At 48.5% G+C, this 23,757-nt stretch overlaps 1 protein-coding gene across 6 annotated transcripts in view; it reads right to left on the bottom strand.

Moving 5' to 3' along the window:
- CREG2 (cellular repressor of E1A stimulated genes 2) overlaps window positions 1-22,734 on the bottom strand; it is a 75,660-nt gene extending 52,926 nt beyond the window's left edge. For 2 of the 6 annotated variants that reach the window (XM_060309634.1, XM_060309633.1), the window contains exons 1-2: window positions 22,109-22,734; window positions 19,306-19,475 (exon numbers count right to left, since the gene is read on the bottom strand). In XM_060309634.1, coding sequence (XP_060165617.1) covers window positions 19,306-19,475; window positions 22,109-22,516 — 578 coding nt within the window. In that variant the 5' untranslated portion in view covers window positions 22,517-22,734. The remainder of the gene's footprint in view (window positions 1-19,305; window positions 19,476-22,108) is intronic. The other 4 variants (XM_060309635.1, XM_060309636.1, XM_030838769.2 and 1 more) reach the window with 3 other exon arrangements.
- Between the last annotated feature and the right edge of the window lie 1,023 nt (window positions 22,735-23,757).

Raw genomic sequence — 23,757 nt, 5'->3', positions numbered from 1 at the left:
GTGACAGGGATACAATGTCAATCACCATCCGATCCACGTACAGTGGTTCTCAGCCAGGAAGTGTTTCTGCCCATAAGGGAAGCTGGGGAATCTGTGGAGCACCTTCGCCCCAGTGACTGGGCTGGGGGCTCTACTTGCATTTACTGGGCAGGGACGGGGAATCCGAAATGTCCTGTGATGCATGGGACTTTCTTGCACAATGAACTGTGCCACCCAAAACACAGCAGAACCCCCATGTAGGCAGCTCTGCAGGAAAGAGCTCTTTGCAGGAGGCCCCTTTTATCTAGTCACGAACCTCAAACCAGGCGCCCCCACGCTCTACTCATCTCCGGCCCTAGCACCCCTTTCAAACCTTTTGATCACACAACGCCTCGCCTAATCTGTTGGCTCTTTCCCTAGGTCAAAGAAGTGGAAATGAAGAAGTAATTAACAGATGACCAGATCTCTTCCCCAGCTTCCCCTGCAGTGATCTCAAAAGCAAACTGTGTGAACGAGATAGCATCTAAAGAAAGAGCCCAGGAAGTCGATGAGCCTGCACACAGTTGGGCGCAGCGCCACTCGGATCCCCCATCTCTATGATTAACTGAGATGACTTCCCTTTTTTCCCTTTAAGAACTTTCATGGCCGAGCAGAATCTTCGGAGATGGTTTTTGGGGGACCCTGAGTCCACCACCTCCCCAGATGGCTGGCGTTCTGCTGAGAAGCAACTTTCCTTTCTACCAACATCTGTCTCTCTCGAGTATTGATTTTCGAGCGCCGAGCAGCCGGACCTGACTTGGGAACACACAGCGATGTGTCGCTTTCTCTTAGTAAGTGAAGGACAGCTGGTGTAGAGCAGTTTCTCACTTTGGTGCTATTGACACTTGAGGCTGAGCAGTTCATCGGGCTGGGGGTGTCCTGTGCATTGTAGAACATTTAGGAGCGTCTCTGGGTTCTACCCACGGGATTGCAGGAGCACCCTCCTTCCCCAAGTTGTAACCACCAAAACCATCTCCAGACATTGCCAAATGTCCCTGGGGAGGGGTCCCCCCACGTCTGTTTGAGACCCACTGGCACAGACACAGGTACATTTACAGACTAGTGGAGGGAGAGGAGAGAGGCTGAGAGGCGTCTGCATTTTGTCAAAGAAACGTGGGTGTCACCTGCAACCCAGAGAGACTGGAGGGGATGAGTAGATTTGGTCCGAAAAACAGGGAGTAGGCGTGAACCTGAGGGTGGGAAAGGAGCCTTGGTGGGAGATGGAGAATCTTCCAGTGATGTTGGAATGCATGGGAGGATTCTGTTCATGAATTTAAAGTGGGAGAGTCAGCCTGGCCATGTGGTTTGTTCCTGTAACTCGGAGCCTCCTGGGTGCAGGAGTAGAGGAGGAGGGATCAGGGTTGAACGGGGTTGGATGTAGCCAGGGGTGCTTCAGAGGGAGAGGGGCAGAGAACTTGCAGGTGGTCTTGGGTGGGGGGTTATAAAGACAGACCATGGAGTCTGAGCTGGGTGAAGGGGAAGGGGAGCCAGGAGGCGCTGACCGTGGTGAGATGAGATGGTGATGGGGCAGAGGACTGCTGGGCTCCATGCGGTGACTCAGGCAAGAAGGGCCCGGGGTAGGATGCTCAGAACGGAGATTCGGACGTGGGGCGTGTGCTACCAGATCTGGATGTGGCCGAGGAAGTGAAAACCTTGCTGGAGAAGCGCGGGTGTAGGATCGACCATCCGCACGATGCTGAAGGTAAGGAGAGGGTGGCAGTGGAGAGGAAACCGCGAGGCCTCTGTGGCTTCCACCCACCTGTTCTGCTCGCGCCTCCAGGGCGACATCAGAACAAACAGAGCTGCCATTTTCTGGCCTGGCCTTTCAGACATCTGCCGAAAGCACTTACCTATTTCTCAAGACTTGTTTCAGTCTGGCTGCTTTTAGACTTGCTGGTTTGTCAATATTCTTGTTAAACTTTAGTATCCAGGATGGACCTCATTGCTCGAGCAGAAGGTTCACGAAGTAGAGGAGTAGGTCACGTCCGCCACTCCCTACTCCATCCTTCCAGGGAAGCGTGTCTATGTCGTGTCGTTATGTTATGTTACTTCATCTAAATTTTTATATTAAATTTGATTTAATTCTAATTTTATGGCATACCAGTATAAAGCCTCACACTGTCCCAGTTAAATCCCCCCCCCCCCCAGTTTTCTCCTTCCTTCTTGGCACCATTTTCCTGGCTGTGGCTTCAGCTTCTCCTGACAATTTTTCTGTGTCTCTCCAACACGATTCAGTGTCTCAAGCTCCCACGTGGTTCAACCCAGGACCCTTCCACTGGCTCCCAGCTTCCCACCACTTTCCAGGGGCTGTAAATGGCCAAGGAACCAGAAACATCCTCCCCTCAGCACTCAGATGAAACCCCCTCCTATTAATCAACACCTTCGGGGCTCCCGCCAGTCATCCATCCATGCACAGTTTCACATCTTCGTGAAATTAGGTGTAAGAGAAACAAATGTATTACACGCGAGAGAAAGAAGCCTACCCAGCACTACGATCCCTTGTTCGTATTATTCTGTCTTGTCGATAAGAACATCACTCAGGCTTTCTGTCAAGGGCCTCAGGGAAATCCACATACAGTGAGTAGACAATTGTCTTCCTGACTTATCACCCAGCAATAAACCTATCGAAGAAAGGGATGGCCTTTACGTCGTGCCAGCCTCCCCAATTACTACTGCCTGGAGGTGGTTGCTTCTTCTCAGTTTTGGGTGCACAAACATTTAAAAAAATGGTCTGTTCTGGAATAACTATGAAAGTTATTTGGGGTTCATCTGCAGACCCTCCCAGCCTCTGTTTTTTTGAGACTCTGAACAAATTGGTCCATTTTCATGCTGTGTTGATGCCTTTTCCACCCTTCAGTTCAATGCTCTTATCCATGGCTTCTCTGAGTTTCTTGGAATGAAATTTGTGTTATTTGGAAGCCTTGGCCATATGTCTTTAAAGGACAGAGTGCTACATTTCTGTAAGCATCTTGGGCTAGGATTTTCTCTTATGCAGCATCGAATCTTATGATTCAATAAACCCCAGGCAGTCATACACAAAGGGACAAGACATGCAAAAGGGGGAACTAGGTCCACTTCCAGGCAGGAGAGGAGCGGGGATGCTAAAAACAGTTCACTCTGACAGGTCACGATTAAGCAGACTGCTCAATTTATAACCCTTTTCTCTGCAGTTTTCACCTTTCTCTATCATTTCGCCATGCTAAGAATATATTAAAATTAACATTCGTTGATTGACTATCACATGTGTTTGAGTCATTTTAATATCTATATTTTAAAAGCATGTATATTATAAATAAGAACGATCATGACTCCCCCAAAACACCAATAAGTGCCTTAGCACACGTTAGAATGAATTACCATGTCTCCATCTACACTTGCAAATGCATTGAGACTGGTACATCCATCTGCGGTGCGTTGAATAAGGTCTCCCCACAAAGATGTCCACGTCCTAGTGCCCAGAACGTGTGACTGTTACCTTGTATGGCAACATGGACTTTACAGATATGATTAAGTTAAGGAACTTGATATGGGAAGATTATCCTGGATTATCTGGTGGGCCCAATGAAATCACAAGGGTCCTTAGACAGGGAGGTGGAAAATCAGAGCTGTAGGATCCAGGAAACGGGATTGACAGGTTAGATGATGCAAGGAAGGGGCCAGATGCCAAGAGATGCGGGTGGCCTCTAGGAGCTGAAAACGGCAAGGAAACAAATTCTCCTCTCAGAGCCTCCAGGGGGAACCTGCCCTGCCAACACCTTGATCGTAGCTCCATAAGACTCATTTCAGATTTCTGACCTCCAGGACTGTAAGAGAATAAACCTGTGTGGTTTTGAACCGCAAATTTGAGGCAATTTATCACAGCAGCAATAGAAAACTATACACCATCCCTCAAGGCCTAACTCAAATATTCCATATATTCACCCAGTAAACATTAGTTGAACATAGGCTCATTACGTTCAAGGCTCTGGGGCTGGTGGAGAGTCAGAAGGACACAGTCCTGGCCCTCATGAGACTTACGTTCTAGCAGGAGGGGCAGACGTCAGACAGCCTGCTGTACAATTAATGATTTATTCACTTGCTACTATAACATGGAAACTTGTCTATGTTTCCTGACCCTCAAAACACAGGCAGGCTTCCACGTTATAACATCAACCCAGAAACCTAGGAAATGAGTCGGAATTAGTTAGGTAAAGGCAGGGAAATCAGTGTAGATAGAAGGAAGAGCAAGGGCAAAGGTCCCCAGGCAGAAAAGAGCCATAAGACAACTGGGGCCAGCACAAAGGGGAAGGGTGATGCCACAGACACTGGCACTGCCAGGGGTGGACCACAGAGGCCGCAGAGGCCATGTTAAGATGTTAAAATTTCATCCTAAGAGCAATGGGAAAACATTGAAGAATTTTAAGCAGGGTAATGGAATGATGAGATGTGCTTTTTGAAAAGATCCCTCCAGTTTTAGGATGGAAAGTGGGTTGGAAAGGGGCAAACAGGCATCCAGGGACACTGGTCAGGAGTATTTAAAGAGTCCAGGTGAGCAACAGTAGAGTCTTGGGCCAGGTGGTGGGGAGAAGCAAGCTGAAGAGAAGTAGTCAACTGGGGGAGAGGTCTGGGAGGTAGACCAGTTGGACGCAGCTGACTGGTTGTGTAAGAAGAAGCAGCGAATCGTGGTACCCAAGGGTCTGCTCTGAACAGCCAAATGGATGGGGAGCCCAGGAAGAGGAGCCCTCTGGGGAAGGAGGAAGAGGCTGAGCTCGAGGGGTCCGTGAGATGTCCAAGTGGAGATGTCCAGGAAGCAGCTGGAGTTGGGGTCCGGAACTCAGATGAGAGGTCGCAGATGGGAATATAAGTTTGGGAGTCACTGGCATGTAAGTGCAGTGTTTGGGAGCGGATGGGGTACAGCAGGGAGAGCAGAGAGAGTGAAGACGCCAAGCCTCCTTCATGAGACACTCTCTCCATCAACCATTTCCAGGCCAATGTCTCCTGGAGGATTTACCACGCTCAGCTTGTTCTAGAAGGATTTCCACGTGTGTCTTACAACCTTTTCCTCCTCTCAAAGGTGTGGGGGGTACTATTACCTTTCATCTCTGTGCCTAACACTGCTTAGCACAGTTCACTACACAGTAGATGCTGAAATGGATGTTTCATTGCAACAGACGGGCAGCCTGCACCTGTATGAATTTAAAACAGATTTCACGTCTTGCTTCTATCTCAGTGCAACTCACACAATGGAAGTTATATTTGAACAACTTAAAACAGACAACATTTCTGTATTTTTGTAGATTTTGCAGCTTCTGACTCAGTTCTCTCTGAGAGGTAGGTGGGGAGGTTCCCTGCTTTCAGGCGGCAGCTGCTGTGAGCGGGCAGGGGTTACGGCGGAGCAGCAGGGCTGAGCAGCCCAGGTGTCTGGGATTGAATCTCAGCCCCCATTAGAACTTGGACTGTGGTCCAAGTCCAAGTTCCTCATTCTCTCTGGGCCTCAGTTTCCTCATCTGTAAAAAGGGGCTAACAATAGCACCTCTCTCATGAGCACCTTGAAAGGGTCACATGGGTTATACGTCTCTGTTGCTTAGAACAGTGCTTGGCACAGAAGAAGTACCAGCTACACGATTGCTCTTATGCCTCTGAGGGATGCAGTGGAGACAGGGCACGGTCAGTGTTCTCCTCCTCTGCCCATCTCTGTCACCCCGACTCCTGCACAGAGGAAACAGCTGCTCATGACGATAGCTACCACTTATTAGTACTGACCACGCGCTGGAAACTTTACGCTCACTGAAACATTGCATTCCCACAGCACACGGGAGTACTGCTGTTCCCATTTTAGGGTTAAGGAAATTGAGGCCTAGATAAGTTAAGTAGGTTGTTCAGGGCAGTCACGTATTTTTATTTATTTATTTATTCATTCATTCATTTATTTGGCTGCGCTGGGTCTCAGTTGCGGCACGCGGGATCTTCGTTGCCACCTGCAGGATCTTTAGTTGAGGCGTGTGGGATCTATAACAGTCCCCTGACCAGGGATCGAACCTGGGGCCCCTGCATTAGGAGCACGGACTCTTAACGGCACGGCACCACCAGGGAAGCACCCAGGTAGGTATTACTCGGTGGGTTTAGGAGTCAAATCGATGAACCTCAAATCAGAAGCTTTCTTCTAATACTGGAGCAATCAAACTTAAGTATGTGTTAAGAATTCCTGAGTGGTTCCGTGAAGATGCAGATTCTAAGCTCCCTTCATCAGAGACAGCTGGAGCCCAGGAGTCTGCATTTTACAAGCAAACCTGGCGTCTCTCCTGGTCTCAGCCTGCTCCCCAAGCATGGCTTAGTTACCCTGCAGCCTGCCAGGCAGTTCCAAATTCAAACCTGGTCCTGTTCCCAGGCCACAGGGTTCCACAACCAAACCTCAGTCATATTCCCAGACCAGAAGTTTCCAGAATCAAATGACAGTCATGTTCCTGGGCCACAGGGTTCCAGAATCAAACCGCAGTCATGATCCCAGGCCAGAGGGTTCCAGAACCAAACCTGGTCACTTTCCCAGGCCAGAGGGTTGCAAGATCAAACCTCAGTCATGTTCCCAGGTCAGTGGGTTCCAGAATCAAACCTCAGTCATGTTCATAGGCCACAGGGTTCCAGCATCAAACCTGGTCAGAATCAACCACTTCCATGATCCAGCCAAGCTCCCTCTGCCATCTGCCGGCTCAGCTGAGACCCCGCCCTGGGCCGGCAGGGCACAGTGCTCAGCTGCGGCCACCTGAGAATCTTAACTCCACCATGGTCCCCCTGGCCTCAGCCTGGATGATGTTGAAATAGCACAGCAGGGAATTCCCCGGTGAGTCACTGGTTAAGACTCTGCACTTCCACTGCTGGGGACATGGATTTGATCCCTGATCCGGGAACTAAGATCCCGCATGCCGTGAGGCACAGCACACCCCCCCCAAAAAAAAAGAAAGAAAGAATGAAATAGGACAGCAGCCCCCACAGAGTCAGGAACCCTCAGAGTGCGCTCAGCTTTCTTCCTTATCCTGCATCACGGCACCTCCAGGGGCTGTCTCTCTAGTCTAACGTGTAACACACACATTACCTAGCATCCCCATCCCTGCACTGAAGGTTCAGTTGTTCTTTTCCAAAATCCTATTGTCTACCTTGCTGAGAGGTGTGCAGCAAACGATGAACTAGAAGAGGGGAAGCTGCCTGGTGCTGGACCACTTCATTCACTTGAAAGGAAAGACGGGGTCGACAGGGAGAGCAGAAGCCGGGTGGCAGGGGGTGCTGGGCCAGGAGGAGAGCCAGCTGCAGAGATGGTGTGGTGGAGACAGGGGATGTTACGGAAACTGAATACCATATCATCCATTCGTCTGTCTTCCAGCTTTCAGGCCCTCAGTTTCCTAACCTGGAAAATGAAAGGCAGGAGTGGATGGACAGGGCTCTGCCAGGCTGAAAGCACTTCTAAGTACACTGGAGTCTTGTCCCATTTTCCAGGGAAAGCTTTGCTGCTGCATGAGTCACATGTGCCTGCAGCTCAGTCAACCAGGAGAAAAAGGCGGAAAGGAAGCGAGTGAAGCAGGATCAGCAAGGGGCCGGGAGCGCGTGCAATCACCCCCTGTCCTGGCAGACTAATGGGGCCGAGTGGTCTTCTCGGAGGGAGGGGTCTGGGTCTGGGCCCAGGGACTGAGACCCAGGCAGTCCTCACGAGTGAAAAGAAAGAAAGTCAGACAGAAAATGAAATGCATCCTGGGGAACAATTACTGGGACTAGAAAATTTGAACACAGCCTTAAGATGGGAATAGAGCAGTAAAGAATGGAAGGAACTTTCAGGAGGTTAGTGTCTTACATTTGAAGGCCAAGTCAGGTTGAGTTGCATGAAACGGAAAGGATGGAGAGGTGGATGGACAGACAGGAAGAAAAGATGCTGAGCTGGTGGAAACCACAGGTACAATGTGGAATTCTACTCCTCCCCTGTTGTGGAAGGGCATGGTTTTAACAAAGGGGGGCCCTTTATATATGTGGTCATGTGTTACATCTCACTCTCTGGATTCAAATGACTGATGACAAGTAAGCAGGGAGGAGCCTGTGTCTCTTAGGTCTTACCTATGCACGCCTGGCATTAGTGAAGTGCTCAATGAATATCATTGGAAGGACAAATTCTCATTCTCAATGCCACATTTAGTATGTTCCTTTGTACAAAGGATGCCTAATTCCATTAATGTTCAATTGAATTCATTATCAGTATCTCCTACTTTGTCTTTACATTATTAGAGTATCAGCTTTCCTTCTCAAATCCCTTCGTAAGCCGATTAATTAAAATCTTTTTCTTTCCTTGGTCAGACATTTTCTTAGTATTTCTACACACTAGATAATTTAGGTACACTTCTGTATTATCTCAGGAAAGTTACTTCAATTGTGTGTTTTTCTCATGGGGAAGGCCCAGCTTATAGAAGCAAAAGATACTTCAATTTTAAAAAATCTTTTTTTTTTTTTTTAAAAAAAGCCCAAATTTAAAAGTTAGGGAAAGAAAAAAAAAAAAAAGGAAGAAGCAAAAGGACATTGACCAAGAATATGTACAATTGGAATGTCATATTGAATCTTTAGTTTTTCTGTTTCTTCCAATGACAAAAGAAGAGAAAATTAGATTAAAATGCATTAGGAAAATACTTGGAGATTATATGTCTGATAAGGGTCATATCCAGAATGTATAAAGAACTCTTACAATCTAATATAAAAAGACAAATAATCCAATTTAAAAATAGGTAAAGGCTTTGAATAGACAGTTCTCCAAAGAAGATTTACAAATAGCCAATAAACACATAAGAAGACACTCAGCATCATTAGTCATTAGGGAAATGCATAACAAAACCACAGTGCGACACCACTTTGCACCCATTAGGATAGCTATAATAAGAAAGGCAGGCAAGGGCTTCCCTGGTGGCGCAGTGGTTGAGAATCCGCCTGCCGATGCAGGGGACGCAGGTTCGTGCCCCGGTCTGGGAGGATCCCACATGCTGCAGAGTGGCTGGGCCCGTGAGCCATGGCCGCTGAGCTTGCGCGTCCGGAGCCTGTGCTCCGCAACGGGAGAGGTCACAACAGTGAGAGGCCTGCGTACCGCAAAAAAAAAAAAAAAAAAAAAAAAGGCTGACAATAACAAGTGTTGGCGAGAATGTGGACGAGCTGGAGCCCTCATACATTGCTGGTGGGAATATAAAGCGGTGCAGCCACTGAGGAAGACAGTTCTGCAAAACGTTAAACACAGTTACCATGTGATCCAGCAATTCCACACCTAGATACATACCAAAGAGAATGGAAAACATATGTCCATACAAAACTTACACACAAATTCTCACAGCCGCATTCTAACAGCCAAAATGTGGAAACAAATTTCCATCAACTGATGGCTGGATAAAGAAGATGTGGCATATTCGTACAATGGAATAGTATTTGTCTAGAAAAAGGAATGAAGTACTGATACATGTTACAACATAACGAACCCAGAAAACATTGTGCTAAGTGAAAGAAAGTAGTCACAAAACCCACATAATACACACCAATGTTCATAGCAGACTATTTACAATAGCCAGGACACGGAAGTAACTTGTGTCCATCAACAGATGAATGGATAAAGAAGATGTGGTACATATATACAATGAACCATCACTCAGCCGTAAAAAAAGGAATGAAATATTGCCATTTGCAGCAACATGGACGGATCTAGAGATTATCATACTAAGTGAAGTCAAACAGAGAAAGACAAATATTATATGACATCACTTACATGTGGAATCCCCCCCCAAAATACAACTTATTTACAAAACAGAAACAGACTCACAGACGTAGAAAACAAACTTATGGTTACCAAAAAGGAAAGGGAAGGAGAGGGATAAATTAGGAGTATGGTATTAACAGATACACACCACTACATATAAAACAGGTAAGCAACAAGGATTTACTGTACTGCACCCGGAAGTATATTCAGTATCTTAATAATAACCTATAATGGAAAACCTGAAGATGTACACCTGCAACTAACACAATATTGTAAATCAACTATAGTTAAGTTTAAAAAGCCACATATTATATGATTCCATTTATATGAAATGTCCAGGATAGGCAAGTCCACGGAGACAGAAGATAAACTGGTGACTGCCAGAGGCTAGGGGCCTTGTAATAAGATGCTTACATCTACCTTAACAACTCTAAAAGCTTTCTGGCAGGTGTATATGTATGGGACTTACAACCTCATTGTCAATTCATGTCATTTCAGCTCACAGTGGAATCATGTCTAACAGGTAAGTAGAACGTTTGTGAACCGGATGGCAAGAAGTAGCTGGAAGGTGCAGGAAAATGGTAACATAAGGACAGAAAAACTGGAATCATCAGTGGCTTCAGGAAATGGATCCCCTGGGAACCGTGGGGACAAAAATTCATGGAGCTGAAACAAAATAAGGGAGAGAGAAGTGGTTGCAGGTTGCTAGGTGAGCTGGCCAGAGAAATGAGTAGAAGAAGGAAGAGAATACTCAAACATCTGCTCACTAAGCTTTCTCTCTGTGGGGTTCTCTGACTCCTCCCAGACAGCTCTTTTATTTTATTTTATTTTAAATTTTATTTATTTATTTATTTATTTTTGGCTGCATTGGGTCTTTGTTGCTGCACCTGGGCTTTCTCTAGTTGTGGCGAGCAGGGGCTACTCTTCGTTGCAGTGCACGGGCTTCTCATCGCAGTGGCTTCTCTTGTTCCGGAGCACGGGCTCTAGGTGCACGGGCTTCAGTAGTTGTGGCACGTAGGCTCAGTATTTGTGGCACGCAGGCTCAGTAGTTGTGGCTCACAGGCTCTAGAGTGCAGGTTCAGTAGTTGTGGCGCATGGGCTTAGTTGCTCTGGGGCACGTGGGATCTTCCCGGACCAGGGCTCGAACACGCACCGCCAGGGAAGTCCCCAGACAGCTCTTTTAAAAGCTACTTGAGGGCTTCCCTGGTGGCACAGTGGTTAAGAATCCGCCTGCCAATGCAGGGGACACGGGTCCAAGCCCTGGTCCGGGAAGATCCCACATGCCTCGGAGCAACTAAGCCCACGTGCCACAACTACTGAAGCCCGTGTGCCTAGATCCCATGCTCCACGACAGGAGAAGCCACTGCAATGAGAAGCCTGCACACCGCAACAAAGAGTAGCCCCCGCCGCAACTAGAGGAAGCCCGCGCGCAGCAACAAAAACCCAACACAGCCAAAAATAAATAAATAAAATAAAACAAATAAATAAATAAATAAAAGTTACTTGAGTTAATGTTAACTTTCTGATTACAGGAATGTGTGGGCATAGGAGAAGAGGTGACATGAATCTGGCCAGAGAGCAATTTATTTAGAAGATTTATATGTTGCCTTCAAGGGGAATGAACACAATTCAGAGAAGAGAACTGGAGCTCAGCGTCTTTATCTGATTAGGGCTGGGCCCTGTACTTTGAAATACTCGTCATGTCCCAGGTGGACGTGAGACACATCTTGGCTATTAGAAGGCAAGCTACTGCAATCACAGGCTTATTCTGTAAGCTCATCTGACGGGGCTCATCTAAAGAACCATGCAAGCGCGCCCTCTCCGCAGTTCTAGGCAGCAACTCGCAGAGCCTGCGTTTGGAATTAGGCTGGGCTGAGGCTTTCAGCTATCATTCAACAATATCTTTTCTTCTGACAAAAACAGTTAAAAACATAGAGATGGCTAACGGGCATTTAGATTTCTGGAATCTCTTTTTATTTTCAGCACAGAAAAAAAGGATTAAACTCAGTGCATACAATTTGCTTGTCTGTGCAAAGTGTTCATCCGGTGCCCACGGCACATAGCGGCACATAAAGGCAGGTCCACCCTCCCACCAACAGCCTCCTCTTACTTATCCTGTTTCACCAAAGCAGTTTCTTCTCCTGCCAACATGCCTATAAAATGCAGGACCTGCTCATAGGCTAGGGCAGGGATCTACGCTCAAGCACATTGCCCGAAACTGCATGTGAGCAACCCCTTTTGATGTGTGATTCTGCAGCGCTGAATTGCCTCTGTAATAGGCACCCCTTATGGGTCATCATTCTGAAAGGCTCCCATTCTTGGTCCAATATGCCCACAGGGCTTCAATCTAGTCATGGTCTGGTACCTCTCCTTCAGAAACTAGATAGCTTTAAAAACTAGAATCTTAGCATCTCCTCTGATGCCAAATCACAGAGGCCTGGTCAGTTAGAGCTCTGACCACTGTTTGCGCAGGGATGCTTTCGGCCTGGGACAGGAAAGGGGCTGTGACCCATGGCAATGGCCACGACCACCTGTTGTTAAAAGCCTTTTGGGGAAAAGGAAAAAAAGCGTCTTCAGATCTTCCTTTCTTGATAATCAACTCTGTCTTTCTAGAAACCTAGCATTTGCCCAAACTATCAAATGAAAACATTTTTTCATTTTAGGAAAAGCCTCCGGATTCCATATATTTCCAGATCTTCAACACGAAAGATGAGCCTACGCCAGCAGAATGCGGTTCATTCTGGTCCTGAGGGCTTGCTTTGCTTTGGCTAAGAAGATGCAAAACGTAGGCCCACGGCATTCAGGCCTGCGTGCTCGGTAAGGAAAGACGTTGCAATGGAAGAGGAATTTCTCAAGTGGGCTTTCTTTGTCAAGTCCATTTTTAGTGAATCTCCATCCAACTGGGCCCCCGGTCTGAGCACAAATTCACTGCGTCCCAGGAGCATCTGTACAGGCTGATGTGTTGAAGGGAGAGGAAATGGGAAAGAAGAGGTTGCTGATTGCTGGTGAATTTTGCAAACTGGAATCTTATTCTCAACTTGTCATCTTCACCTGAGCTAGGAAACAGATTCACATCCCTAATTCATCTAATGAATTAAATGAAGAAATCACAGCACAAAGGGGTAAACGGAATAAGTGAATAAAACAAACTGTAAACAAACTAACAATAATTAGGCAAGACATGTTTGTAGGTTCTGGTTTGGATGGATGTAATGAATGATGAGGTGGAAAAGCCACTTCCCTTCCTACCATTCTCAGACTGTAACTTGACTTTGTTTTATAAATGATGTGAGTCATCCGGGGGCTGGACCGCGGTTCTCAGCAGCCTTCACTGGAAACCCAGGAAACGCCTATCAGACCCACCCCACGTCCTAACCAACCTAAAGAAGTGTCAGAACTCACCTCCGAGCTCCTTCAAACTATGAAGCCTCGTCCCCCAAGTGGTTCTCATCTTTGGGCTGGGGGAGGGGCAAGGCTGTCACCCTCACTCTGTCTCCATGGAATGGAAAGTCACTCTACTACTCTAATTTGTGAGAGTTTGCTCTTTTTAGCCTCCCTGTAGGAATCTAGACGCTGTTCTCACCTATTCTGTCTTTTCCACTCTCGGACTATCTTGACTCCAGCTACCCATGAAGCCAGAAGGCCTGCAGATTCCCCTTCCCTCTCCAGCACAAAGTGAGGTGCTGAATAGGTAAGATACTCCAGAAACTTTCCTTGGTTACTCTGTCCTTTTTCAGTACTGAAAGTCATTCTCTACTTATCATCCTGTCTGATTCATTTTCCAAATTTTCTCCTCTAGGAAGAAGGACAGGGTAATAGCACCTAATTCAATATGTCCTGAGATGGGAGTCAAGACGACTGCGCCCCCCCAAAATGGACAAGTAGATCAATGGAACAGAATCGAGAGCCCAGAAATAAGCCCACACACCTATGGCCAATTAACCTTCGACAAAGAAGGCAAGAACAACAATGGAGGAAAGACAGTCTCTTCAACAAATGGTGTTGGGAAAAGCTGGACAGCTACACATAAATCAATGGAGTTAGAACACCCGCACACACCGTACACAAAACTAAACTCAAAACGGTTTAAAGACCTAAATAAAACTCCTAGAAGAGAACATAGGTAAAGCATTCTCAGACATAAATCATAGGCATATGTTCTTAGATCAGTCTCCAAAGGCAAAAGAAATAAAAGCAAACATAAACAAATGGGACGTAATCAAACTTAAAAGCTTTTGTACAGCAAAGGAAACAATCAACAAAACAAAAAGACAACCTATGGACTGGGAGAAAATATATGCAAATGATGCGACTGACAAGGGGTTAATATCCAAAATATACAAACAGCTCATACAACTCAATATCAAAAGAATAAACAACCCAATCAAAAACTGGGCAGAAGATCTGAATAGACATTTCTCCAAAGAAGACATACATATGGCCAACAGGTACATGAAAAGATGCTCAACATCGCTAATTACTAGAGAAATGCAAATCAAAACTACAATGAGGTATCGCCTCACACTGGTTAGAATGGCCATCGTCAAAACGTCTACAAGTAATAAATGCTGGAGAGGGTGTGGAGAAAAGGGAACCTTCCTACACTGTTGGTGGGAATGTAAATTGGTATAGCCACTAAAGAGAACAGTATGGATGTTCCTTAAAAAACTAAAAATGGAGCTACCATATGATCCAGCCATCCCACTCCTGGGCATATATCCAGAAAAGATGAAAACTCTAATTCGAAAAGATACGTGCACCCCAATGTTCATAGCAGCACTATTTACAATAGCCTAGATGTGGAAACAACCTAAATGTCCATCAACAGATGAATGGATAAAGAAGTTGTGGTACCTATATATACCATTGAATACTACTCAGCCATAAGAAAGGGTGAAATAATGCCATCTGCAATACATGGATGGACTTTGAGGACATTATGCTGAGACAAATCAGACAAAGACAAATACTGCACGATATCCCTTATATGTGGAAACTAAAAAAGCCAGACTCATAGAAACAGAGATTTAATGGTTACCAGGTTACCAGTGCCTGGGGGTTCGGGAACTGGGGAGATGTTGGTCAAAACGCACAAACTCGCACTTAGAAGACGAATAAGTCCTGGAGATCTGATGCACAACACAGAGAGTATATTCAACAGTACTGTGTTACAGGGACTTCCCTGGTGGCCCAGTGGTAAAGAATCCGCCTTCCAATGCAGAGGACGTGGGTTGGATCCCTGCTCAAGCAACTAAGATCCCACATGCCGCTGGGCAACTAAGCCCGGGTGCCACAGCTATTGAGCTCACGTGCCTCAACTAGAGAAGAGAAAATCCGCACACCACAACTAAAGAGAAGCCCGAGCGCAGCAGCTACGGTCCCGTGTGTCGCAACTAAGACCCAACGCAGCCAAAAAAATAAAATTTAAATAAAATTTAAAAAAACAACAACAACAAAACCCAACAAAAAAGCCCCCAATACTGTATTATAAACTTCAAAGTTGCTGAAAGACTAGATCTTAAATGTTCTCATCCCAAAAAAGAAATGATAATTATGTGACGTGACAGAGACGTTGGCTAAGACTTCAGGGATAACCACATTGCAATACACACATGTATCAAATTAACACCATGCACAACGTTATACATCAATTATATCTCAATTTTTTTAAAAAGCATTTCTTAGCTGTATGCCAGACACACACATCAGTTTAGATTACAAGCGTTCAGGTTAAACCTCTCCATTTAATAACACTAGGGTATAGGTCACACACTAAGTCAATCAGCAAAGGATTAGCCACTATTATTTATTCCGAGAGGGAGGCAGGTGTCCTCCAGGCAGGGCCTCCTAGGCCACATTCAGGAGTTTGCTATTTCTCCTAGTGAAAGAGTTTAAGCAGGAGAATCCCAGGGTCTTATATGGGTTTTGAAATATTACTTCAGATATTGGATTGAGGATGAAATCAAGGTGAGAGAGCGTGAACTGGGGAGACCAGTTGGGGGCAACCGTAGTATATGTTCCCAGAACAGATAATAGTTGAGTATGTGAAGACACACACACACATCTATCTATCTATCATCATCCCTCTCTCTCTCTGTCTTGTCCACCCATCTGCTTATTAAACACATACACATTATACATACAATTGTCCTGTACACCCAACGGAGCTCTAAAGTACAGAGGCCCAGCTCAGCCTGCCCTTGCAGTGGAATCAGACTTACATTCGCTTCTGTTTGTTGGACGGCTTCCTTCTCAAGCTATGTCCTGTCGGTGGAGGTCGAGCTCACCAGACTGCCCCAGTCCAGACTCTGCAGGAACCAGGGCTAACCCTGCTGGATGCAGAGGCAGGCCTGCAGCTGAGATGCCCAGTGGACCCTGCAGGAAACGGCTGGGAAGGCACCTCTTTCCTCCTCTCAGAGCATCAGTGGCCACGCTGCTCCCTCTCTGTCCGACCTTGGTTTATGGTTCAGGCTCTAAGGGCTCCTCAGACAAACATGGCCCCCCAGGCCTACAGGAGTCTCAGGAGGCATCGTGTAGACAGGCCGGGTCCTGGCTTTGTCTTCCCGCTTAGGGAAAATCCACCTCCACCCCAGTGCACAGACAGGCAGAGGGACATGAGCGCACAGAATGCACCAGATCTGAGGGTAAAAATGCTGCTGAAAGTTTGCAGTTCACAAGAACACCTGCTTCACGGAACGGAGGCGATTCTCATGCTTTCCAAAGGTCAAAGGATCAGGTGTCCTGGATTTACCGTCATCACCATGAGAAGTGGGTGCTTTTCTGGCTCTCCCTGCTCCGTGGGAATCTCTGCAGGCCGGGATCGGGCAGGAGGGGCAGCTTCCTGCAGCCTTGCAGGCGGCCCCTTGAACTTCACGCAGGTGCTTGTCAGGGACGTTCTTAGCCACGGACGTTTCCACCTGATGCTTCTTTACGCTCCCGTGGCCCGAGGAGCGCTGTTCAATTCAGGGCTCTGCTCTTTGCCCGCCTTTGACTTGTTAAGTCTCTGCTCAACATTACCAAGATTCTGGAGGCAAAACCTACAGGGTGATGCTGCACTTGGAATGTGAGCTCCACGCAGATGAAGCACACCTGGGCTGAAGCAGGTCCTGGAAAGTAGTGGACCCGGGGGGACAACGAGCCTCATTGTCTGACAATCCCTGCTTCGAGGCGCGATGCTTACTAAGGCCACAGTTAACTGTGTAGATATTTATTTACATTATATTTTAAGACTTCAGAAGCTGGCACAGTGCGAGGGAGTAGAGTTTCACATGAGGGCTTAGACAGAGGGGTACCAGTGGGTGGTGGCTCATCCCTCCTCCTCCAGGCCAGAGTTACAAGGGTCTGGGATACTGGTGCCCTTGGCCCTGGGGGGTGGGGTGGGGCTGGGTGGTCCCCTCCGGCCGTGAGTTGCCTCATCCAGGTACCCTGGTGTGCTGCACGGAGGTACCTACTGCGAAGAGGGTCCGCACACATGGCCCCAAGCGTGCCCAGCCCCAGCCCCCAGAGAGGGCCTCTCTAAGCTGGATTTCTCATGGCCCCAAGCTCCTGCTGACGGCTGCCTGGGACCTTCCAGGAGACAATTCCCTCCACAACCTGAGCGCTGCGGTACGTCCTCTGCTCTATTCTGTGCCCACCTCCAGGGACAGGTGTGCTCTGGGGTCTGCGATCAACGTGCCCTGCACAATGGCTGCCTTTAGGCTGCCGGAATGAGGAACACCTCAGACGTCTAGAAAGGTACCTGGGAATATACTTCTAGTAACAGCAAGCTTGTTGAGACTATTCCATGAAATAGTCAAGAACAAGGAGACTATTCCATGAAAAGAGGAGGCACTCCTTTTCCTGGCTTCCTGCCATCCCCGATAGGGCACTGGGTCAGCTGAACTGCCTCCACCCTGATGGATGGATCTCCCACCAGCTCCCAGAGGTAAGCGACAGGGTCCTATCCAGGCTGCATTTTATGGTCCATTGTTGCTTTGATTATTACCACTTCCCCTCCTCAAAGAACTGACACATTTGTTTGCTGAATGTGTTTTTCATATTTTGCATAAAGAGTCATAGCATTTTGGAGCTGGGGGTATCTTATCCCAGTTCTAAAAGCATCACTACGTTACAGGTGAAGGGACTTGCCCAAGGTCCCCTGCTGCCTCTGCTGCTACTGCAGGGGTGCCCTCCCACGTGCGTCCCGCCCCCCACCCTCCCCAAGCTCGGCGCAGACACGGCAGTGGCAGGATTGGACCTCAAGCTCCACATTCTGATTTCAGACAAAGGTGTTGGATACAGTGTTCCATTTTTGCCCAACTGTCCTTTCTCTGAGAGAGTTTTTGAGAAAGTGATTTAAGGGACTCTGGGTCTTTATTGCACACACCTCACTGGGGCAGGTAGAAATTAATTTGAAAAACAATAAGTGTATTCTATGCTGCATGTGCCTTGGAGACAAACCACTGGCTCTTCCTTCACTCCCCTCCCCTCCCCTCCCCCACCCCTCCCCTCCCCCACCCCTCCCCTCCCCTCCCCCACCCCCACCTTTGCCGTAACAAAGAGAGCTGCCATTTCTCCATCCAGTGTTGTGCAAGACGCTGCAAATCTTTCCAACTCTCTCCATCACCCTAGGAGGTAGAAACCACTATTCCCATTTTACAGATGAGGAAACTGAGGCTCCCAAAGGTTGAATAACTTGCCCCAAATCACACAGCTTGGTGAGTGGTAGAATTCTATTGATCTGATTCCACGGCTATATATACTCTTTCCACGTGAAAATACATTTCTACAACATACGTTGCCAATGTATCTGGAACACATTGGGTCTAGGCTTTTAATTGTTTGAAATGACTTGTATTCTAAACCAAGATCAGCTTCATATTTAAGTTTTGTATCTTCTGGAGATGTGTCTTAGGAGCCTAAGATATAACTGTGAAAAACCATTTGGAAGCCACATAAGAAGTTCAGATCACTTTGTCAGAATAAAGTCGTCCTTTCAATAATTTTTTTCAAAGCAAAAAAGAACCTTCAAAACTACCTAGTCCACCATTTAATTTCATAGATGAGGAAAGCAATGTGGAGAACCCAGTGACTTAGCCACAGTCTCGGTGCTGGTGAGACCCAGAGCCAGGCCCAGAACCTGCCCCCTAGCCAAGTGGCAAAGACAATGCTTTGCATCTCAGGGCCCCGTTAAAGCCACAGCCTCGGGCTTCCCTGGTGGCGCAGTGGTTGAGAATCTGTCTGCCGATGCAGGGGACACGGGTTCGAGCCCTGGTCTGGGAAGATCCCACATGCCGCGGAGCAACTGGGCCTGTGAGCCACAATTACTGAGCCTGCGCGTCTGGAGCCTGTGCTCCGCAACGGGAGAGGCCGCGATAGTGAGAGGCCCGCGCACCGCGATGAAGAGGGGCCCCCGCTTGCCACAACTAGAGAAAGCCCTCGCACAGAAACGAAGACCCAACACAGCCAAAAACAAATAAATTAATTAATTAAAAAAAAAAAAAGCCACAGCCTCCCTGCCTCGTGCAGAGCACCTGGATGGGGGAGGCCGGGCCCTTGCCTACCTGCAGAACTCTCCTTCAGATTCCGGCAGCAGGAGGGAGGCCGTGGGGTTCTTCATCAGATCAGCCACCAGGAGGTCCTTGGGTGTCACATAGAAGAAAGGAACCCCCGTGCTGTTGTTGAGGGGGCCGTCACTGACCGGCAGGCAGTTCCCAAACGGCAGTCCTGGGATCTAACAAACACCAAAAAAGGCCTTTTCAATGCAGGGTTGTGGATTGACTTGAGCTGGGAGCTCAGTCTGTGTCTCTGACCAGGAAATATAGCATTGGGGGTGCGAGGGCAGCATGGCATCACCGTGGTTTTGACAGGTCATGAATCAAAGCAAAGTGGTTCCCCACCTGCCCACTTCACCCAGTGACGGCTCCAGAATTCCTACAGAGGAGCTTAGCAGTGGCATCTGTAGAGGAGGGATGGTGAGGGGATTATTCTTGAAGCTGCAGGTACACAGCAAACACACTCTATTAAACGGAAAGTTATTTGGGGTAAAGGCAATGAAAATCATGGAAGGGTGGAGGGTCACTAAAACCTTTCTCACAAGCTAGCCCTTGGGAGCCCCACTGCCTTCACCACCTCCCCCATATTTTTGGCAACTTTGGGGATAGAATCTAAGTCTTTTTTTTTTTTTTTTTTTTTTGCGGTACGCGGGCCTCTCACTGTCGTGGTCTCTCCCATTGCGGAGCACAGGCTCCGGACGCGCAGGCCCAGCGGCCATGGCTCATGGGCCCAGCCGCTCCGCGGCATGTGGGATCTTCCCGGATCGGGGCACGAACCCATGTCCCCTGCATCAGCAGGCGGACTCTCAACCACTGCGCCACCAGGGAAGCCCAGAATCTAAGTCTTAACCTAACATCTTACCTGGTCTTTGGACTCCAGGAACTTTCTGGTATTGTTTCCTTTAGGGTCACACCACTTTCTCACTTATTAGTCACATTTTAAAATTGTAATCAATAATACTTTAATAGGATAACTCAGCAACTTGTGGGAATTTGGTTTCTTATCCTTCTAGCTTCAAGGAAGACACATAAACATGCTAAACCAATGTTTTGCTCACGATCATCCAGTAAAGCAGATGAAATTCTCAGACACGTACACAAATACTTCTTAGGTTTCTCCCGAGCCCTGCTGGGTCCAGCATCATGACCTTTACCCTTCACAGAGCGTTCCTCATTGTTACTTAGCTCAGAACTCGGGGCTGTCTTTGTCTTTGAAGTGTCGCATGACAACAGTGTGTAGAATTGTGATAAGGGGTGGTTTTAATCTTTTAGAAAACCCAATGTTGAGGAATCCTACAAAATGCTAATATGTCATTCCCAGATCCTGTTTCTCAGCTGGTCACTCACAAACTGAGTAGAGTCATGTCTTGCACACGTGCCAGGCACATGGTAAATGTTCTCTGAATTTATTGCATTTGGAGTATAGGTCAATACTGGAAAAGGGAACTACTAACAAAGCTAAGAAAAGGGATGTTGAAAGTCATAATACCTTGAATACACTGGCACTAGAGTTTTAATTGCTTGAAGTGATCTGTGTTTTAAACCAAGATCAGCTTCATATTTAAGCTTCATATCTTCCAAAGGTATGTCTTAGGAGTATAAGATATAGCTGTGAAGAACTATTTGGAAGCTGTGAAAGACCTTATGATCATTTCTCATCAAAATAAAGTTGTCGGGCTTCCCTGGTGGCGCAGTGGTTGAGTGTACGCCTGCCGATGCAGGGGACACGGGTTCTTGCCCCGGTCCAGGAAGATCCCACATGCCGCGGAGCGGTTGGGCCCGTGAGCCATGGCCGCTGGGCCTGCGCGTCCGGAGCCTGTGCTCCGCAACGGGAGAGGCCACAACAATGAGAGGCCCGCGTACTGCCAAAAAAAAAAAAAAAAGTTGTCATTTAGATATTTTTTTTTTCAAAGCAAAAAAGGACGTTCAAAACTACCTAGTCCACCACTTAATTTCATAGATGAGGAAAGCAAAGTGGAGAACCCATTGACTTGGCCACAGTCTCTGAGCTGGTGAGACCCAGAGCTGGGCCCAGAACCTTTCCCCTGGCCAATGACTTACACACTCCATAAAACAGTATTTTTTTTTTTGCATGAAATAAATAGGAGTTCAAATTACTGCCCTGTAATAAAACCCTTACATCGGTCTTAACAGCCCTAAAAGCTTTCTGGAAGGTGTACACGTATGGATGTTACATCCTCATCATGTATCCACGGCATTTCCACTTCAGGTGGAATCATGTCTAACAGGTGAGTAAAACATCTGTGAAACGAACGATGAAAGCTGCAGCTGACGACAGCGCTGTCACTCCAACATTTACACGCTTTGCACAATAAATCTCCTTTCCAGAACAGTTCTCGAATTCCATTTTTTAAAATGCAAATTTCCGCCAAAGCCCCGGTTCGGGGTCAGTAAGTGATGGGGCAGCTCTGGTCTATGGGCGGGCAGGGGCTGGACGCGCTACTCGGTGATGCCAAAGGTGGCTCAGGCTTCTTTTGTCCAGGTCTCTGGTCGGGTGCTGGTTATTTGCACACCTCTTTGGCCATTTCAAGACTGTGCTTCTCGACTGCGCTTCGGTCCCCATCCACCTGGCAGGAAGCCTGCTTGTCGTCCTCTCCCCCAGCACCAACCCCCACCCCTCCTGCCTTTGCCAGGGTGCCAGGGTAACCGAAGCACAATCTGGTTGCATTAATTACACGCTGTCCACGCCGATCCAGCCTCCAGCGCACGTCTGCTAGACCTGGATCCGAGCGCGGGAGTTGCCCCAGGCTCTCCCTGTTCCCTGCACGCCGCTCCCGGTCGGGTGGCTTACCTTCTCGTGGGCGGACACGGTGGCCAGACAGCCCCAGGCGCTGGCGTGGGCCAGGAAGCGGGCGGTGCCCGGGCGCAGCCTCGCGCTGCCCTCGCGCCGGTAGGAGAACATCCCGGGCGGCGCAGGGGGCGGCCTGGCGCGGGCGGTGCCCTCCGGGGGCGGCAGGTGAGACTCCTCCTCGTGCGCCGAGGCCGGGAAGCTCCGCTGCCAGATGCTGCCCGAGTCTTCCAGCAGCGCGGGCAGCGCCTCCTCGGTGGAGGCGCTGTCTAGCTCCTCGTCCACCTCGTTGGTGACGGCCCAGGACACGGAGCTCACGATCACGTAGCCCGTGGCCGGGGACAGCAGGGCGCTGCAGCACAGTAGCCAGCACAGGCGGGGCCCGGGCTGCCGGCCGCGGCGCCCGCACATCTTGCGGGGCGCGCCCGGCCCCGGGGACCGCGGGCAGCGGCCCCCGACGGCGGACCGGGAGAAGAACCCGCTGCCCCCGCCGCAGGCGCCCGGGGGCGGGGCCCCGGGGCCGCCCTCGCAGCCGTGCGCCGCGTGGGGAGGTGGGGCTCCGCACGCACGGCAGACACGGTGCGCAGTCCTCTCTGCGCGGCTGGGCCGGAGATGCGCCTTTCCCGCTGGATGGAACGGGTTCTGCAGCCAGACAGGGGGGCGTTCAAATCCCGGCTCAGCGCACTCCTCCACTCACCAGCTGTGTGGCCCTGCCGAGTTACGTAAGCTCTCTGTGCCCGGTTCCTTCATTAGGAAACGCATAAAACAGTATTTACATCATGGGAGTGAGTGATGGGAGGATGGAACGGGTTAATATTTGGAGAGGCTTAGAACAGTGTGTGGTGCGGAGTAAGCGTTCTGTGCTGTGAAATAGACACAAGGTAGGGATGGTTATCATTTTATGGCGGAGGAAGCCGAGCGAATGATGAAGATTAGCGCCAAGTCCGTCTGAGGCCAAAGCCCATCCTCTTGCTCTGTAAGGACCGTGACCGTCCTACACTTCGCTGTGACAGGAGGGCATTGCTTCCAGTTCATCTAAAAGCAGAATCAAATTGCTCACTACACATACACTAAAATAAAGGGGAGTCAGCAGTACCCAGCGAGAACGTGGCCAGGATGGTGTGGCAGAGGACTGTATGAACGCACAGCCCTTAAACACATTCTCGTGTCGATGGGAAGCTGGCTTGTTTCCAATAATAAAGTTTTATGAACAGTCTTGTGTTCTGATGTGTTGGTATCCTTTATGTTCTGTCTCACTTCTCTGGGCTCCTGTTTTCTCCTGTTGTTGCTGTGGTAACCAACTAATGGTGGTACAGACGGCAGCAGGTTACCTCACCAGTCTGCATGTCCCTTGCTTTCTGCCTCAGGGCCTCTGTGCCAACTGCCACGCGGGACATAAGTAGGGTTCCACTGAGCAATGTGAAAACCCACGAGTGCAGAACATTAACCCCCCATGGCCACGACCCTTGGCGAATGGGTCCAAAAGCCAGAAGATAAATACTCCCCACTCCCAAGTCACAAGTGGATGATTCCGAAGGCCACTCTCCACAATTTCTCGGAGGGTCTCCAACAGGATTGAGCCCCGGTTACTCACAATGGTAACCAGCCCAGTGACGCACCCTTAGCATGGCTTTCCATCCTCCGTGTTCCAG

The sequence above is a fragment of the Globicephala melas genome, chromosome 12, assembly GCF_963455315.2.
Source record: "Globicephala melas chromosome 12, mGloMel1.2, whole genome shotgun sequence".
Taxonomy (NCBI): Eukaryota; Metazoa; Chordata; class Mammalia; order Artiodactyla; family Delphinidae; genus Globicephala; species Globicephala melas.
Note: the sequence above shows the minus strand (reverse complement) of the source record. Positions and strands in the feature narration are given on the sequence as shown.